At 63.1% G+C, this 19,704-nt stretch overlaps 1 protein-coding gene across 10 annotated transcripts in view; it reads right to left on the bottom strand.

Moving 5' to 3' along the window:
- Nucleotides 1-1,420: 1,420 nt before the first annotated feature.
- MAD1L1 (mitotic arrest deficient 1 like 1) overlaps nucleotides 1,421-19,704 on the bottom strand; it is a 238,739-nt gene continuing 220,455 nt past the window's right edge. For all 10 annotated transcript variants that reach the window (XM_069569617.1, XM_069569618.1, XM_069569619.1 and 7 more), the window contains one exon: nucleotides 1,421-2,091. In XM_069569617.1, coding sequence (XP_069425718.1) covers nucleotides 1,933-2,091 — 159 coding nt within the window. In that variant the 3' untranslated portion in view covers nucleotides 1,421-1,932. The remainder of the gene's footprint in view (nucleotides 2,092-19,704) is intronic.

Below are 19,704 nucleotides of genomic sequence, written 5' to 3'. Positions count from 1 at the left end.
TCTCCCCGGGGCCGGCTCTTGGGAGGTGACAGCAGGCGGGGACGAGTGGTGCCGGGCGACCCAGGGCACGAGGCACAGGCTGGGGCTGAGCGGGCCCCTGGCCTGGGGGCCCAGCACGAACGTGGCCCCAGCCTCCCAGCCTGACTCACAGGCCCCCAGCCCTCCAGCGCCTTTTCTGCCGAGACTGCGGGAGCTTAGCTCTGGCCATGTGATGGAGACGACCTGGCTTGCACACCCCGTGTTGGCCCGTGGTGACCCCCGGGCACAGGCCAAGCGCCTCAGCCCTGGCCCGCGTTTCGGGACCGTCTGGCCAGCAAGACCCTCTTCCTGCCCCTGCCCCGCGGGGGAGCTAGCCCCAGTGAGCGCCCTCCGCAGGCAGGGACGTGCTGGTGCACACGGGGGCCTCGCGGGGCATTTTAGGGGCTGACGGTTGTGTCAGGTTCCGACTTGAGCGTTTTATTACTGTTGGCAGCGTGTGGCCTCAGCAATTTCACCCGGGAGGGAGGTCAGGCCCAGGCCTCAGCCTCTCCCACGCCTGGGCTCAGCCCAGCTCTCCAGGGAGCTCTCCGTGGGGGGAGGGGGCGAGGGACGGGACGGAGTCAGAGCCTGGTCCCCAGAGCCCCTCGTGGGACCTTGCCCCCGTGAAGTGGCAGGAAGTCAGCATGGAGGGTTTGGGGCTCCTGAGGGGAGGCAGGAGGGGGCCCACAGGCCTTGGAACCCCAGCCCAGCTGCCTGAGGAGGGCTGCAGAGCCAAGGGGGTGCTGTGCTGATGCATCCGAGGCCCCAGGGAGCCGGGGGTGTGGGGAGCGGAACCCCTTGGATGTCTGCCAGCCTCACTACGCGGGGCCCCGCCCCCTGACGGCTCAGCAGTGCTTCTTCCGTCCCAGCGCTGTGACCACAGTCAGGCACAAAGCCGGGCTCCCCACCCCCCAGAGCTGGCGCTGGGGCGCCCGGCTGTGTGTGAGGCACCCAGAGCGTCTGACGGGAGGGGAGCAGCACGCCCCAGCTGGACGAGAGTCCAGTTCAGAGCAGCCGGGGGCCCTGGGAAGCCAGTCCACATGCCAGGCCGCGGCCTTCTCATCTGAGAAGAGGGCATGGCAACCCCCAGGCTGCAGTGTGGCTGGACCAGCTGGGGGGTCCGGATTCCAGCAGGAGGGCCTGGGCCGACCTCACGGTGACCCTGGGCAGGGCCGGGCCGCATCTGTCCGAGGCACACAGTCAAGGTCTGAGCTCCAGAGCCGACAGTGATGGGCTGGAGCGCAGAGCAGGGTCGGGGGCGGCCCCAGCTCCGCCGGCCCCGCCCGCCTCCCCAGAGGTGACCTGGGAACCCGCCGTGGGCCGTGCCCGAGGTGAGTCTGTGGTCACGGGCTGGCCCATAGGGCAGAGGGCCCCAGCCCTGGGGTTCAGGTGCACACACAGCTGGGGTGCTGAGGGGACCTTTATTTCAAGAGAGCTGGGCCTTTGCAGGCGCCCAGGCTCACCAGCCAGGCCGGGCTGGAGCAGGCTGTGGTGAGAGGGCACCGTGGGGAGGGCTGGGGAGCTGGTCACAGAACGGCTCCCCCCGTCATCTGCACTGCAGGACAGGGGGCGAGGAGGTGGGCGAGGAGGTGGGCCTGGCCTGCAGAGCGGGCGTGGGCTCAGGGCTTGGGGAGGGGGCCACCCCGAGTGGCTTAACCACCCCTAACCCGGCCAGAGGTGCGCCCCTGGGCCCTGAGCTCGGGTGGGGCGCCCGGCGGGGTGCAGGGTGATGCTCAGGAGTCCCCACCAGGCCGGGAGGCTCGAGGCCCCATCGGGGCAGAGGCTGGGCCAAGCCTGGGGGGCCGGGCAGTGGTGGGTGGGGCCTGCCGGCCGGCGGGGGCTGGGACCCCAAGGAACAGACAGCAGGGCTCCTGCCGGCTGCCCACTCCCCACTCTGAGGCGGGGGGCCGGGGGCTAGGCCAGCGTCTGGCGGCTGAAGAGGTCGAGGGTCAGGGCGCTGAGGAAGGCAGGGATGCTGTCTTGCTGTAGCAGATGCAGTTCGATGAGCCCCGGCACCGTCCGCGAGAACGCCGTCTCCAGCAGCTGCATCCTGGTGCCCGAGGGGCCCGCGGCCTGCGGGGGCACGGAGACGCGTCAGGAGGTGCGGGCCCGGGCAGATCCCCCCCCCTTCCCCGGCAAGGCCCCAGGCCCAGACGCGGACAGGCAGGCTGGCCACTGCCCACGTCCAGGCGCGTCCCCCCCGGCGAGGCTGAGCCTCAGGCCTCACGGGCAGGTCTCACCCCTTCTCCAGCGTCCAGAAGCAGACGGGCGTGTGGACTCCAGCTCGCCAGCTCCCCGAGATCAGCCCACCCGGCACCCCCACTCTCAGCCCCCGCCCTCGTGAGAACGCTCGGAGCCGGGCGTGAGGGTCCCGTGCTGGCCACGCACAGTCTGAGGCAGGTCCCACTCACGGGCTGTGCCCGGTGAGGAGGGGGCAGCCGAGGGGCCTCGGAGCAAGGGCCTCCCTCACCCACCGCCCTCAGGCCGGCCGCACGGCACGGGCGGGGTCTCCGCAGGGCTGCCTCTGGTGCCCACCCGCCCAACCGTCCAGACTCAGATCCTGTCCTTTCTGGCTGTGAGGCTTCAGGCAGGAGTGGAGGGGCCCCCAGCTGAGGGTATGCTGGGGGCCACCCCCTCCTGGAGGGCTTCCTACAGGCGGCAGGTGGGGGCCAGGCATCCTGGAGAACCCAAGGTTGATTCCTTCCACGCTTCTTTATATTAACGTCAGCTGAAGTTGCGGAAGTGCCAGGAAGGAAGACGGGCCCCCTCTAAACACTGGGTGCCACAGGGCAGGGCCCCCCAGACTAGCCGGTCAGCCCCTCACATGTGAGCTCGGAGACGTCTCAGCGCTAGCTGGGGTCACCAGGCAGGTCTGAGCAGGGCCAAGCCCGGGTGCTCGGCTACTGGGGGTGGATGGAGGCCCAAAGGTGCCTGAACACTCGGGCAGGGCTCACGTGACCACGCCTTCCCGTGGGCAGCACCCAGGGGCAGGCGGAGGCTGCCTGCTGGGGACTGGGAGAGCTGAGGGCGCAGGCCTGGGCAGAGGCCATCAAGGATCAGGCAGGATCCTGTGGCCTGAAGCCCTGTTCCTCCCGCCAGCGGAGCGGCCACCTGCCCAGCCAGCCACTTGACCCCGTCAGCTCCACCCCTGCCCAGAGGCTGCCGGACGCCACTCCATCTGGAGAATCCTGGGCTGGGATACCCTGGTGACATGTACCTCTCTAGAGACCCCTCCTTCCAAGGCAGCTCCTTCTGACCCCAAACCCGCCTGCCAGCCGAACCCCAGCTCTGCCTCGGTCTGTGGGCGCCCACCCCACCAGTCCTGTGACGGCCACTAGGAAGCTGCCTGGGGCCCACGTGCACATCTCCTAGCCGCGGAGACCCTGCAACATGCCCCCGCCCAGGCCAGGCGTCTGTTACAGGACCACGTGCAGCACACAACTGCGACTCTTTCAACCAATGGGAAAAAGACAAGTGACCCAACGGGAAAGTAGCGGAAAGTAGCGGAAAGGTCTGAACCGACGCTCCCTCAGAACACAGACCAATGGCCACAGCGCTGTCTGTCTTCAGGGAAATGCAAGTGAAGCCCCTGTGAGACCTGCCCCAGGCCTGCGAGGACCATCTAACCCAGGCCGCAAGGAGGGCGGCCTCGGTGCGGCCGGCCCGAGGGTGGTGGGTGAGGGAGGCCCTGCTCCGCGGCCCCTCGGCCACCCCCTCCTCACCAGACGCCGTGCTGACCGCCCGGCGGTTCCTCAGGAGAGAACCCTGCGGCCCACGCCGCCACTCCGGGCGCGTGCCCGAGAGAAGTGAGAGCACGTCCACGCGGGAGCTGGCCTGGAAGGGTCCACGGCAGCAGCGCTCAGCACGACAGCAAGACACGGACGGCCACCGACAAGCAAACAGGCCCACGCTGGGTCACGGACGGACCCGATTCAGACGCGGGAGGAGGAGAGGCGCTCTGTGCACAGCGACACGGGCGGCTCGCGGGGAGCGCTCCGTGGGAGCCGCCACAGCGAGGCGTGCGGAGCAGGAGAACGGCCTCGGCAGCGCCAGCTCCTCCTGAGACGCCCCACCCTCCCTGGGGCCCCAGGGTCCCCGACGGCCCACGTGGGCCTGCGCCGCCTTGGCCTCCGCTGCCTTGGCCTCCGCTGTGCAGGCCCCGCCCGCGCCCCCTCGAGCGCCTGGGTGCCTGTGCAGCTCAGGTCCTCTCGGAGTGTCCGTCGCCGACGCGGATAGGCTTCCCTCTAAACACTGGGCGCCACAGGGCAGGGGCCCCCAAAACTAGCTCTCATCCCCCGCAGAGGCCGTGCCCCCTGCCCTCGCTGCCCTTGGACGCTCCCCCCCAGTCCCCTGAGTGCCGACTCGGCCGCGGGCACCTCCTCCCACCATGCGGCCCCGCCAGGCGGCCAGCCCTGTCCTGCTGGCCACTTAGCCCTGTCAGAGCTCACACAGACTGTTTTTACACAAAAATACGGGAAACCACTCTGACCTTTACGGAGAAAATCCTTTCATTTCTGCCTTCTGCTCTCGACTCCGAGTCTTCCCTAAATGTCGGAGGGTGGTTCTCCTGTGGCTGTGGGCCCGGCACAGGCTGGGGGTGGGTGGAGGGCGGAAGGGCAGCTGCCTCTGCCTGGCCAGGGGCAGGGGCAGACCCCACCGTCCCTCCTCCCAGCCTGGCCCCCGTCTCCCAGCCCCCAGGGCAGCCCTTCCGCTCTGACTGAACTGGGGCTCCTCCAGGCGCCTCCCCAGGCCCTGGTGGGCTGTGGGCTCCTGACTGCCCTTCACGTGCAGACGTGTCTTGCGGCGTCCACAGTGGGGCCGCTCGCCCAGCCACCAGGCGCTCCCTCTGTGCCCGGGGACATCGCGATATCCATGTGCCCTCTGTGCTCAGGGATGTCGGGACTCCCATGTGCTCTCAGGGCCCGGGGACCTTGGGACAGGTCAGTCGGTCAAGGGGTGGCCCGCCCCAGGCCCAGCCCGCTGCCCGCCCTCCGAGGTGACGGCCGCCGCGGACACGGTTCTCTGCTGGGGTCAGGCTTTCAGACGCTCCTGTCTGCAGAACAGAGCCAGGGCTCCAGCCAGGATCTCACACGCTCCAGGTGCTTTCACGTGCTCCCAGGCTGATCTGGGGCGGCTGCACCGCCAGGGCCCTGCCCCAGGATCCCCCCGCTTCCACGCCCGCGCGGCACTCCCACCAACAGCAAGGAAGAGGCTGTTAGAAGGGGTGGTGGAGCAGGGATGCCGGCCGGCCGCTCATGGGGCCAGGGTGAAAGGTGGTTCACCATGGTTTCCTGCATTCTCCAGGGTTTTTTACACATTTATAATGACTACACATTATATTTGTGATCAGAAAAAACAATACCTAAATTATATCCACGAGAGCCGACAGCTCAGAGAACAGGCAAACACACACACACACACACACACACACCCCATCCCTAATGCAGACACGTGCTGACGTCCGTGTCACCAGCCCCCAGGCCGGGCCAGGTGGGGCCTGCGGTGGGGACAGGGCATCCGGGGCCAGCCTGCTCTGGGGCCCTGGGGCCCTGTGACCACCGTCAGCCTCCGGGGCTGCTGTGAGCGCGGCTGGGGACCCGGGGTGGGGGGACCGGGCTGGCGACACCTGGCTGATCCCCCAGATCTGAGCCGCCCTCCACCGCGGCGGGGGGGCGCCTCCCGGGATGACCCCCTGCCCACGAGTGCTCCGTGGGAAGAGACGCGCACACAGCCCCCGGGCTCCCCGAGAACCTGGGTGTGTGGAGCGCCCCCACCCCCGTCCACGCCCGCTGCTCTCCCCTTGCCTTGGAGCAAAGGCCTGAGGCCCACACAGACTCCCCAGCCCTCCGAGGGCCTGCGGGCACCGCCTCGCCACCCCCGAGGCCCGGCGCCCTCCCTTGTCAGCAGGAAATGCTGTCCACCCCGAGAGGCCGCCGGGCGTGGCTGCCTGGACCAGGGCACCTGGGGGCTGGCCGCGTGTCTGGGCCCCGGAGGCCCCTGGGAGCCCCAGGCAGACGCTGCTGTGCATGAACAGAGAGGCCGCGGAGGCAAGTGGGTCAGGACAGCTTGGCCAGGAGCTGAGCGCACTGTCCCGGCACCAAGTTCCAGGGAACGAACGGAAGCTGGCGAGGAAGCGTGTCCAGCACGCGGAAACAGCTCACCCAATTATCCCCACTCAATTGTACTGAAAAGCATCTAAATACTGCAAGTGCTAATTACACCAGCGTTATTGGAATTCACCGTCCCCGGCGAGGGGTGACCTTCCCCAAGAGCGATTGTTGGGGGGGCAAGGCCAGGCACCCCAACAGTTGCAGACCGATCTCAAACCCACAATTATTAGTATTATTCTATTTATACAGCCCTCCGTCTCTCAGATGCTCCGTTTTAGATCCACACGCAGCTGTTCCTGAAGCCTCACGAAGGGGAGGGTGCACACGGGGCGGCAAGGCCCTGGGAGGTCACATCCAGAGCCCCGCCCGGCACAGGCGGGTGCCCAGGCCGCCTCCTGGTCCCAGCGGCAGAGGCCCGTGGTCGGGGGCAGAGGCGGGTAAGGGGGGCAGGCGGGCAGGGGCGAGTAGGGCAGGCACCGCAGGGCTGACCGTGTCCTTCCCCTGCTCTCAACAGGCAGAGAGGACTCTGGAGGCCCGGCCCCCAGGCTCTGGGAGAGTCTGGGTCCCTCCGTCTCTGCCGTCAAGTGGGCTGGACCGCCTGCCCCTGCAGCCCTCATCCGGGAGGCCTGCCCCTCCTCGCCTCCCCGTTCAGATAGCCTGAGAGTGGCTGAGGAGCCCGCGGGGCCGTCTGAGGGGCAGGGTGCTTGGGGGATGGCCCCCACGGAGAGGCGGGAGCTGGGGTCCACGCGGGCCGCTCTGCTAGGCGCTGCGTGATGGCAGGCTCCACGCTTCACTGCTCTGAGCTGGACTTCCCTGTTTTAGGGGAGGGTTGCGGGTGGGCTCAGATGCTAACACCTGTCCAAACACTCAGCTCTGGGAGAAAGAGGGAGACTGCTTGCCAGCCTGAAACAACCGGAAAGATGGGACACAGAAAAGCAACGACGCTTGTAGGTCCTGGGAGGTGAGGGGGCGAGGAGGCGGCCCCAGGAGACGGGAGGGGAGCCCGGGACAGCCCCGTCCTCCTGAGACGCTTTCTGGGCACAGGGGGACACTCTGAGCGGAGGGTCAGCTGAGAGCCGGGGAGACCAGAGGGTGTAGGGCAGCGTGCCTGAGGCGGGAGCCATGGCTAGTAGCAGGACCGAGCAGACTGTCCCCGAGCACCTCGCAGAGAGCTGATCAGCACACAAGCAGGAAAGTGCCCGAGAGCGGGAAAAGTCCCCACAGTGGTTCAGAGCAAACGTCGCCACCACAGCAGCTCACGCCGCTGTGTCCCGCCCGCCCCCCGGCCACGCCAAGAAAGCGCCACAGGGCACAGGGCGGGCTCCCCTCAGGGCCAGCAGTCACCCTTGACCACCCGCTGCTCTGGTCCCGCTCAGAAGGCTTTTTCGGCTGCGCCACTTGGCATGCAGGGTCTTAATTCCCCTGCCTGAACCCACATGCCCTGCGGCGGAAGCATGCAGCCTCAACCACTGGCTCACCAGGGCCATCCCTGGCTCACACATCTTAACGAAGACCTGAAAGACTGTTTCCAAGTAAGCTTATGACCAACCTAGACAGCATATTGAAAAGCAGAGACTTGACTTTGCCAACAAAGGTCCGGCTAGTCAAGGCTATGGTTTTTCCTGTGGTCACGTATGGATGTGAGAGTTGGACTATGAAGAAGGCTGAGTGCTGAAGAATTGATGCTTTTGAACTGAGGTGTTGGAGAAGACGCTTGAGAGTCCCTTGGACTGCGAGGAGATCCAACCAGTCCATTCTGAAGGAGATCAGCCCTGGGATTTCTTTGGAAGGAATGATGCTGAAGCTGAAACTCCAGTACTTTGGCCACCTCATGCAAAGAGTTGACTCATTGGAAAAGACTCTGATGCTGGGAGGGATTGGGGGCAGGAGGAAAAGGGGGCGACAGAGGATGAGATGGCTGGATGGCCTCACTGACTCAATGGACGCGAGTCTGAGTGAACTCCAGGAGATGGTGATGGACAGGGAGGCCTGGCGTGCTGCGATTCATGGGGTCGCAAAGAGTCGGACACGACTGAGCGACTGAACTGAACTGAACAGTGCTTCTGAGCAAAGCCTGGGTGGGAGCAGTTTCAGGAAGACAAAAACACCCAGCCCCCACCAGCGGGAAATTCACCACCCATCAAAGATGACAGGCTGTGCAAAACCCAGAAGAATGTGATTCACAGTGAAGAGGAACAGCAGTCGATGGAAACTCATCTGGAACCGACACGGACGCTGGAATCAGCAGGTGATGCAGAAGCAGCTGTCGCAGTGGATTCCACGTGTTCAGAAAGCGGACGACACAAAGGTGCACGCCGGGCTTCTGCAGGTGAATCTGCAGCGCTTGGGATGAGTGTCCCGGGGGGGTTAACGGCAGACTGGACGTTGTGGAAAAAGTCCAGTGAACTAGCAAATGTAGCAACAGAGACCGATCAGAATGGAAAGAAAAGTACATGCGTGAGCGGGCCGCGGTGCCCTTGAGGGACGCACCACACGAGCGCCCGCTGGAGAGGCCCGCACGAGCGCAGCGTGGCTTCTGAAAGGCTCCCAGGGACCCCGCCTCCAGGCATTAGCATCCGATGCAACCCACAGAAGAATGAGAAAAAAGAGACTCCACCCTAGCAGAAGCTGAAAGCTGGAGTGACCGCGTTAATAACAAACAGAGCAGATTTCAGAGCAAAGAGTATTACCGAGGAAAATGGCCATTTGAAAACAATAAAGGGATTCATTTACACGTGAAATAAAAGCCACCAGAAACGCAAGGAGGGACAGACAAATCTAACACCTCTATCCACTGACAGGAGAGGAAGGCAGGGAACGAGCGCAGGTTCAGAAGCTCTGGCGAGCCCACCAGAAACCGCCTCACACACTTACAGCATCCCTGCAGAGTACAAATTGTCTTCAGTATTACGTACTTAGATAGCATTCTGAACCCTAACACAGATTTAAACAAATTTAAAAATGAGGGATCAGAATTTGTAGAGTGCTGGTAAAGCGAGCCTTAGGGGAAGGTGTGTAGCACCAAGCGTCTACGTGAGAAAAGAGCACGGAGTCAAACAGAGGCTTTAGCTTCACAGGGAGCTCAGTGGACAAGACTCCACACTTCCACTGCAGGGGGCAAGCGTTTGGTTCCTGGTTGGGGAACTAAGATCCTGCAAACTGTGGGGCACAACCAAGAAAACATTTTTTTAAAAAATAATTAAAATAAAAAGGGCAAAGTCGACACAAAGTAAGCAGAAGAAAGGGGAAAAAGATCAAAGCAGAGATCAGCGAAGTAGAAAAAGCATTAGAAAAAAAAGAAATCCAAAGTGACTTTTTCAGAACATTAATAAAGTCGATAAACCGGGCAGACGAATCAGGAATAAAAGAAAACACAAACGGCCATCCACAGCACCACGGACAGGCGAGATGACAGCACCAGGAACTCTGCAGGTTTTCCAAAGGGAAGAAGACATTGTGAACAACTTCTTGCCAGTAAATACAACTGACATCAGATGGACAGAGTTTTCCGAAAGACGCCAAACGACCAAAGCTCACCACAAAGGAAGGCGATAACCCGAGCAGTCCTGCCTCTTCTCAAGGAAATGAGATCGCAGTGAAAGCCTTCTCACATGGAAGTCTCCAAGGCGGGATGGCTCTGCTGCTGCTGCTAAGTCGCTTCAGTCGTGTCCGACTCTGTGCGACCCCGTAGACGGAAGCCCACCAGGCTCCCCCGTCCCTGGGGTTCTCCAGGCGAGAGTACTGGAGTGGGTTGCCATTTCCTTCTCCAATGCACAAAAGTGAAAAGTGAAAGTGAAGTCGCTCAGTCGCGTCCGACTCCTAGCAACCCCATGGACTGCAGCCCACCAGGCTCCTCCATCCATGGGATTTTCCAGGCGAGAGCACTGGAGTGTCGGGTGCCACTGCCTTCTCCGGGCTCTCCTGCTAAATTCTATCAAATATTTAAGGAACTATACCAGCTCTACATAAAGTGTTTACAGAAAAGGAAGAGGAGAAATGCTCTCCAGCTCACCCTGAGTCAGCTGTCACCACAACACCACGGTCGGATGACGGCATCACGAAGGAGAAAGCACAGTCCGATAATCCTCAGGAACACAGACGCAGAAATTCTGAGCAAAGCAGGAAGCAATGCACATCCAGTAACACAGGTACTAAGGGTAACACAAGTCTACCTCAGGAGGCCTTCCCAGGGGGCTCGGACGATAAAGAATCCACCTGCCAAGCAGGAGATGCAGGAGACCCGGGTTCGATCCCTGGGTCAGGAAGATCCCCTGGAGAAGGAAATGGCAACTCACTCCAGTACTCTTGCCTGGGAAATCCCACGGACAGAGGAGCCTGGGGGCTGCAGTCCAGGGGGTCGGACAGGGCTGAGTTCACGCACCACACCGCTCTGCCGGGAATGCAAGGCTGGTTTAATGCTATAAAGAGTAATTCAACGTATTAACAAAGTAAAGAAAGAAAACCACGATATCTCAATAGATGCAGAGAAAGCATCTGACCACACCCAACACGGGTTCCTCAAAAACATTCCTCTGTGGACGAGACCAGGCCGGCACGTCCTCAGCCTGATAACGGGCATCTCCAACTGCCCCACAGCTGACGCTACACTCAGTGGCTCCAGCTGAATGCGTCCCTTCAGGGTAAATGTGGGACAGGAAAGCTCCCGCTCCCACTCCTACTCAATGATGCTGTGGGGGGCCCGGCCAGGGACACAAGGCGGGAAAAAGAGACAAGCCCCTCCAGCCTGGAGGCAGAAGCAGCCGTCACTGCTCACAGACCCCACCGCCGTCTCTGCAGGATACACCACACAACAGGGTAAAAGGCTACTAGAGCTCATACGTGATTCAGCAGGGCTGCGAAATAAAAGGTCCCTTTTATAAAAACGGACTGTTTGCATACACTAGCAACAAAGCAAAGTGAAGCGAAGTCGCTCAGTCGTGTCCGACTCTTTGTGACCCCGTGGACTGTAGCCCACCAGGCTCCTCCTCCATGGGATTCTCCAGGCAAGAATACTGGAGTGGGTTGCTACAAAGCGAAATTAAAAGTAAAACCCAGTTTATAACAGCATCAGAACACGAAACACTTAGAGATAAACCCAACAGAAAGACAGGAGGCTGTGCCCTGGACACGGGAAGAGAGCAGAGAGGCCGCTCTCGGGCTGAAGGCGTGAGCGACACGGCTGCGGGGCAGTTCCCCCCCGGGGACCCCAGCTGCCGTGCGGTCCTAGCTGCCCCTCAGCAGGCTTCCCCTGGAGAGGTCGACGAGCTGGGTCTAAAACGAATATGGAAATGCTGAGAACCAGAACCCCCCAAACTCTGCAGAAGAACAAAACTGAGGCCAAGACCAAGCCTTGAAGATGGCAGGGCAAAGAGGGTTGGCTCACCACCACGGCCCCTCAGCCTCTCCTGACCCCGCTCCTCCCAGATGCCTGCCCGTCCCAGACCCCCACACACACAGACGCTCACTCTCTTGTACATACACACACATACACACACACTTTTGCACTCTTGTATACACACACTCTCCCGCACACTCTCAAACACACACTCTTGCACACACACACAATACTTATACATACAATCTCTTGTATACAAACATACATGCTCTCTCTCACACACACATACACACCCTGCAGTCCTGATGCAGACACGCCAGGAGCCTCCTTGCCGCCCCTATGTGGACCCTGACACTTGTGTGACCCGCTCCTGTTTTCACGCCGGGCTGTACAAGCGTGTCCGGCACAAACATCCAACACGCTGACCCAGCAGCCACAGTCTCCCTCCATCAACAGAGCATCGTGGACGGGAGGAGAGGGCTCTCTCCTCTCACCCGAGCTGCCTCCTCCGCCGCTACCGCTAGACGCGGGCACACGGACCGGGCCTGACTGCGAGGGCACGCCCACTGCAGGACGAGGCCTCCATGTTTGGAACAGGTGACCAGCCTAGGAAGCCTGCTCGGCCGGCGCTGGGAGAACCACAGGTACACGGGTGACGTCCGGAGGCCCCGCCGAGCCCATGTGCGTGGGCCGGAGCCGACCACCCCTCACCCCGCACCAGACCGGCTGCACCGGCCTTGTTTTCCATCTCTGGCAGGGATGAGGATCTCATCTCCAGACAGAATTTTCTCTCTTCCTTTTTAATTAGTACTTGGTAACATCACCAAGCTGTGAGTTTATGGCTTTGTAGATCTTGTGTTTTTGACACTAATTACTCACAAAGGCTTTTTAAGCTCCATTTCAACTCTGCAACTGACACGCTGGTAATTAAACGAGGGAGGAAGTGGCAACAGACTTTACCCCCCGCCCTTCCCACCTGAGCGCTGGGCTTCCACGTGGCTGCGGGCCCGAGGCCCCGAGGCTTCAGCCCAGAGGCCGGAGGCGGTCCGTGCAGGGTGCCGCTGCAGGCTCCCCTGCTCAGGGTCTGGCCCTGCAGTCCATTCCGGAGCTAGACCGCATGTCCTTGAAGTGGGAAAGGAGCCGGAAGTGGATGCTTCCCCAAGGATCCCGAGGGGTGCCCGGTGCCCCCAGGACAGGCCGGCCCCCTCCTCGGGGCTCCCATGCCACACGGCCCCTCGGCCAGTCCTCAGTCGGACGCGTGCCAGGCACTGGTGCGTGCAGCTGCAGAGCTGACCCTTCCTCCCCGGCTCCCCCTGCAGAGCAGTGGAGTCAGGGGCCGGGAGGGCAGGGCAGGGGGTGTGAGGGTTATGAGGAGTGGCCAGCGCTGTCCTCCTCTCAGGATGGAAGCAGACTGGGGGGCCGGGACCAGTGTATCTGAGCCCCAGGCTGGAGGTTGGGCTGCAGAGGGGGGCTGGAGTAAGACGTCACCGGCTGGCCAATCTCGGGGCTTCTGGAGTCGACGGGGCCCCCTGGAGCCCCCAGGGGGCAGGGTGGCTGCAAGGGGGACCTGCTCACTCCTCAGGAGCACGCAGGAGCTCCAGTGACCGCCTAGACCCACTGCAGCCAGGGCCGGCTCCCCACACCCCTGTATAGCCGGTCCTCTCCCCGTGTCCTGACGGGGAGGTGGCCTCCTCTCTTCATGCTAGAACCCAGAGGCTCTCTGACAGACGATAAATCAACCCAACAGGGTCCAGCCCTCCCCTCTTGTTTCCAACCCGGGCAGTGCCCACCCGGCGTGACGGAGCTGGACCCGGGGAGTGGGCCGGCTTCATTAGTCTGCCCGCCTCTGACCGTGCTGGGACTCCCTTAAATACAATTGGTTAGTCACAGTTTAAGGTTCTTTACTGCAATTCTATTTTAAGATGCAATTAAAACATCTCCTTGTTGAAATGCACAGTTCCTACTGGGCTTTTCTGCTACAGAGTCAAAGCCAAAGGTGGGGGTGGAGACCGGGCCGAGACTCGTTTCCAAGGCCGTGGGTTTGGTCAGGATTCATCTCCCGTGGAGAAGCCCCCAACCTGTGAGCCGCCTTCCCCGGCATAAGTCAGGGCCCAGGGCCCCCCGAGCTCTGCACCATGCCCTGTCCAGGCACTGCCGCCCCACTGGCCCGAGCACAGGTGGGGCGGGGCCGTCCTTTGCTCTGGCTGGACGGCGCCTCGCTGCCAGGATGGATGACGCAGAAGCCACCAAGGGAAGCCCACCCCGAGGGCGCCCGTCTGACGAGTCACCCGGGGCATCTGCCCAGTGCTAGGACCCACGGGGCGTCGGGCGTAGGATGAGTGCCAGCCAGTGACGACCCGGATCGGCGGGGTGGAAGCAAAGGGTCCCGGCCCCCCAGCCCCTGGCCGGCCCGGTGGGAGACGCTGCCTGTGCTCCGGCGTTCGCCCTCGGGCGCCCCCCGCCCACTGCCGACCGTGGGAGCAAAAGGGAGGAAGGGTCTCTCCCTCGGCACAGACGCCCGGGGATGCAGGCTGCGTGCGCACGACCCGTGTGTGCACTCCTGCCCCATCAGCGCCTCGGCCTGCGCGCGGCTACGCTCGGCTTCCGGGCGCGCTTCGGGGCTTCCCTCGTCCTGCTGACAGCGCTGTGTTGACCACATTCATTTAAAAAAGAGATTTCCAAACACGTCCGGCAGCTGAATTTGCTCTTTGGCCCCAAGAATGGAATACAGATAATCTCCTCACTTCTTGCATGTATCTTCCTGTGATTTAATTTCAGAAATGGTTTTTGCAAAGGCTCCTCACGTTCGCATCTGTCCGGGGAGAGGAAATTACTCTCTTTGGGGAGTTGAAAGACCACAGATTGTTCCCAACTTCGCCGGCCTTTTCTGCCGAGTAAGCACCAGCTTTGTGTCAGGACACGGGACCCAGGACTCCATGAGCTGCAGCCTTGGGACAGAGAGCTGGGCACGGGCGGCGGGCAGAGGCCAAGCCCAGTGAGCCCAGAGGGTGCACAGCGGTTCAGTGCGACCCTGCAGAGCCGGTCCTGCAGGAAGGCTTGAGCGCCCCCGCTTAGGCCTCCCTGAGCCGACGTGACTCCGGGGAATCAGTCAGGGCTCTGACCCCCACCGCTCCCGCGAGGCAGAGTGTTCCCGTCCACACTGCCTTCCCCGCAGCCTACTCATGGCTGAAAGGGCTCCTGGGGCTCGGGTCCACCAGGGCTGGGAGGGCGCACGAGGGGAGGCCTGGGAGGGGTTGCCGGCCCTTCTGCTCTCCGGTAGCAGGAGAGCGTGCAGGCCGGTTCCGCACGGGGAGACGGGGTCCCACACACTGCTGCCCTTCCCTCCAGGAAGGACGGCCACCGGCCTAGGAAAACACTGCTCAGTCTCCCGGCAGGGCACGGCTGTGAGGGGGAGTCTCCTCTTCCCAGTAGCCTGGCCGGGCCTCTGTCTGAACACGGCTCGGGCTCGGCAGTCTGAGCGGCTTCCCTGGGCCTCGCTCCCAGGCCAAAGCTCCTGGGGCTGCGACGCGGCCTCAGGTTTCCAGGGTGCCGGGCAGGGGCAAGGGGCACGTGGCCACCGCAGCAGAGCCGGGGCCTCAGGCCACAGCGAGGAGCCCAAATCCCACCTGAGAGGGGCAGGGGCCTCGCCAGGGCGGGCGTGTCGGGCGGCTCACCGTCCCCAAGCCCGCCCGAGAGCCAGCCCCTGAGGGCGGTCCAGTGACATCATGTGATTTAAAAGTTAATTAAACGGAGGGGGACAAAGTATAACAGCCCCAGGTGTTTATTTCCAAGCAGCGTTTGGAAGGAAAGGGGGAAATCTAATAAGCAGCTCTGTGAGGTGCTGCGTTAGGAGTAATCATGTCACTGAATCACCCGGCGTCCACAGTGGGGCTCCCCGCTGCTCAGGCGCCCCTCCTGGCCTGGCATCCGCAGGTGGAGCCAGGGTGGGGGCTCCGAGCCCAGGGGCCCCAGCCGCCCAGAAGGAGCACCCCCAGATGCAGGCGGGCCTCTCGGTCCAGGCGTGGGCGCCCCTGTGGATAGAGGGAGGGGAGGCCTGGGGGCCAGGGCCTTACAGCGGCCAGGACCCACTGGATGGACACTCACTGGAGTCAGCCCCTCTGGGGGGCTCCCCCACCATCTGGTAGGGGGAGCGCGGCAGGAGCTCAGCGGGGCTGGGGGCCTCAGTGCTTCCCGTCCCCTGCAACCTCCTTCAGGCTGAACCAAGCGAGCCCCCTTCATCCTCTGCAATCCCCGGGCACCCTACCATCCAGGGACCTCTGTACAGCCCTCCTGCTGGCCTCCCAGGCACCATGCGGCCGGGCAGGTTGGGGGGCTGGGCAGGTGGCAGGGGAAGGCAGGTGGGGGGCCGCCCTGGAGCCTGCGTCCAGCCCCGGGAAAGGTCTGCTTGGAGCTGGCTGAGCCGCTCCTGTGAGTCACCAGGTAACAAACGGCCTCCCCAGCTCCCGCGGGGGCGCTCTGGCGAGGGCCACGATTGATGGCCCTCACGGTGAAGTGTAATTACCAGCTCACTCCCCAAGCACCAAGCACATCCATCCACGTGCCCACTGAGGCCCTTGTCACTGGGCGGGCGGCCCTGCGCCGCCTCTGCTCCTGCACGGCCTCTGCGTCTCCCGGTCCTGACGCCCGAGCTCCTCTGTGGCCTTGGGCCCCACGAGCCGGCTCTGAACCTTCGGGGCACACCTTGTGCCCCGCCCACAGCTGCCCACAGGGCCCCCTGCTCACAGGGCAGACCAGGGGCAACCCTAGTTCCTCAGCAGACATGGAGGGGCGGAGACATAGAGGAACCCCCACCTGATGACAGCCCACAGGACCCTGGAGGGACCCGGGCCCTGGCCCCCGCCCGTCCTGGAGGGCCTGGCGTCCTCCTGGGAGACGGCTGGCACTGCCGGGGGGGGAGCTCACCCGAGGGAAGCCCCATCAGCAATGTCACCAGCCCCTGTCCCCCGAGAGGCCAGGGCAGCTGCCCCGCCTGGGCAAGTAGGGTAGGGGCAAGGGGAGACCAACCCCTGGCACTGGCGGGACCCCGTCAGGGCCGGGCTGCTGGGCCGGCCACCGCTCTTCTCTCCCGCATCAGGGGTCGAGCCTGCATCTCCCGCGCTGGCAGGCAGGTTCCTCACCACTTAGCCACCAGGAAGCCTCGTGACTTACAGCTCTGTCTGGATACAGGCCCTGCTGGGCGGCTGGAGGGTCACAGCGTGGCTCCATCTTCGGTTTTCTGAGCAATCTCCAGAGTGCTGGCCACAGCGGCTGCACCAGCTCACGCTCCTGCCGACGGGGCAGGAGGGCTCCCTTGTCCCCACACCCTCCCCGCTGCGTGTTACCTGTGGGCTTTCTGATGGGAGGATTCTGGCCCGCGTGAGGCGACACCTCCTTGCAGCCCTGATCTGCGTTTCTCTAAGACACTGATCGTCTCTCCGGTGCCTGTGGGCCATCCGAGCGTCTTCCCTGGAGAAAGTCTCCTCGGGCCTTCTGTCCGGTTTGATGGGGCTGCTTGCTTTCTTGTTACTGTGTTGTGCAAGCTGTTTGCGTGCTTTGGAAAGGAAGCCCTTGTCGATGGCGTTGTTCGCAAATGCCTTCTCCCAGTCTGTAGGCTGTTGTTGCGCTGTTCATGGTTTCCATTACTGTGAGGAAGCTTTTAAGTTTGATTAGGTCCCACTTATTTATTTTTGGTTTTACTTCTATTACCTGCGGAGGCTGATGGAAGAACACACCGCTGTCAGTTATGCCAGAGACCGTCTTGCCCGTCCTCTCTCCCAGGAGTTCCGAGTTTGACGGTGTCCTGTTCTTTCAGGTCTTTAGGCCATTCTGCGTTTATTTTCGTGTATGGCGAGAAGGTATGTTGCGACTTCGCTGGTTTCCATGCGGCTGTTCGACTTAACCAGTGCCACTTGCTGAAGGGATGGTCTTGTCTCCGCTGCGCGCTCTCGCCTCTCTGCTCGCGGGTTAACTGGCTGTGGGTGTGAGGGTCTGCTGCCGGGCTCTCTGGCCTGCGTCACTGGCCCGCGCGCCTGTTTCTGTGCCAGTACCATGCTGTTTTGATGACTGCAGCTTGGCAGCACTGTCTGAAGTCTGGGAGGGTCATGCCTCCAGCTTCGTTCTGTTTGCTCAGGATTGCTTCGGCAATTCGGGGTCTTCTGTGGTTCCATGTAAGTTTTAGAGTTACCTGTTCCGGCTCTGTGAGAAATATCAGGGGTGATGGATGGCACTGAGTCAGACAGCGTTGGGCAGCACCAGCTGCAGCGTCTCACTCCTTACCAGCCCCGGACCCGTGGACACAGGCTGCGCTACGTGAACATGAGCTCCGGCGCTGACGCCAAGTGCAGGATGGGCCAGGCCCCCCGGGCGAGGAGAGGAGTGGGGAGGCCGAGCAGGAGGCGAGCACGGCAGCAGACGACGCCCCCAGGGCAACAGCCAGGCCGGGCCTCGCTGGGGGGCTGGGCCCAGGGACGTCTCGCCCCAGGATGCTGGTGCCCGGCCAGAGGGGCGCTCGGCACCCTCCTGGACTCCCGGCCAGAGGCACAGGTGGGGGCCGGGACCCACAGGTCTGGGCTCCGTCCTTGCCCTGCACCCGCCAGGGACAGGTCACAGGGACGGTGGCAGTGCTGGGCTCGCTGCCCCGCAGCCCAGACCTCCTTCTTGCACAGATTAATTAGGGCAGAGTAAACAACGGTGTTCTGAAAAACGCGTGTTTCTATGTGATTGCTTTTTTAATTGGTTAGCTTAACATTTGAAATTTGATTTAATTTCAGCTTGATTTTCCTCACCACGGGGTCAGGCTGAGAGCCGGGTAAACCGCTGCAGGAGCTCCGCCGTTAACGGCGGGGGCCAGGGCCCATGCGTGCCAGACCCTGCAGGCTGGCATCAGGGCCTCGTCTCAGCTGAGGCGGGGTAGGGAGGCGGGGAACCTGCGGCCCTGGGTCAGAAGCTGCCTGTGTCGGGCCCCGTGAGCTGGGAGCTCCCTGGGAACCCTCCGTGTGGTGAGGAGTCGGGGCTGCTGCGGGCCGGGCGAGCGGCCAGTGAGCAGGCGCTCAGTGGGTCTCTGAGCGGCAGCTGTCCACGCATGCTGCCGGCCAGGTCCGTCATTTACTTAATGTTTTTCTTTAAATCAACTATCGTCATCAACTTAAGCAGGCTCAGCTTGGAAGAAGCTTTGCATCCCCAGTGCAACGTGAGAGCAAACTCTGCCTGCCGTAGGGGAACCACGAAGACGAGCTCAGCTCTCACAGGACGGCAGCGCCGCGCCTGCCCCTGGCTGGGGGGTGGGGGTGGGTGTGAGCCCACGGCTGGTGGGGGGCGGGGGCGGCGCGCCTGCGGCTGGTTGGGGGCCGAGCCCACCGCTGGTGGCGGGGCGCAAACCCACAGCTGGTGGGAGGGTGCTGGGGGAGTCAGACAGCACGGCCAGGCCAGCCCCAAAGAAGCACCCCCCACCCCACCACGGGAAGAAGGCAGCGGGGCAGGAGCTGCCCCTGGCAACGCCTGAGAGAACCCAGCACCGTCACCGCTGGGAGTCGGCAGCGGAGCACTGGCAGGGAACACTGTCCTGGGAGCACCCCGCTCCCTCAGCTCCCTCCTCAGCTCCAAGCCTGCCCCAGACACGCGCTGACCCTGCGACTCTGAACATCTGTCCTGACCTGAGGATTTCTGACCCGAAAGCAAGCCGCCTCCCCCATGTAAGGGGAAAACCCAGGCTGGCTGTGGGAAGCCGGGCGCACGCCAGGCCCCTGCCTGTGAGACCAGCAACCCCCAGGCTCCTGACTCCCCAGACCCCGGGGTTCTGTTTCCCAGATGAGTTAAAGCTACAAGACTGTGTGCAGGTGGGGCGGGCTTCAACGGGCCCTGCACCCTGGCCCAGTCACCTAGCTCGTCCAGCCCTGGGGCCCGCTAGGCCCTGAGGATGGAGGGTGAGCTGGGGCCCTGCCCTGCGGCCCTGCTGGGGGTCTCCACCCGTCTCCAGGGGCTCAGGGGCGCTTGGGCACTGCACTCACAGGCCCCTTCCTGAAGGGGTGCAGCTGTGAGCCACACAGGGGCCATGTGGAGGAGGGCAGCCCCCAGGACCCAGGCCAGGGGGCCTGGTGGGTGATGGCAGAGCCCCCCTCTGCCTTGAGGCTGGAGGAATGGGTGGTCAGTGGGTCTCAGGGAAGCCGGAGAGCAGGGCTGTGACAGGCGGGGCTGAGGGGCAGGACGGGGGGCAGCTCCTCTCGGCCCCCACCCTGGGCCCGG

The sequence above is a fragment of the Ovis canadensis genome, chromosome 24 (genome assembly GCF_042477335.2).
Source record: "Ovis canadensis isolate MfBH-ARS-UI-01 breed Bighorn chromosome 24, ARS-UI_OviCan_v2, whole genome shotgun sequence".
NCBI lineage: Eukaryota > Metazoa > Chordata > Mammalia > Artiodactyla > Bovidae > Ovis > Ovis canadensis.
The sequence above is the reverse complement of the archived record's forward strand: the minus strand, read 5'-3'. Positions and strand labels throughout refer to the sequence as shown.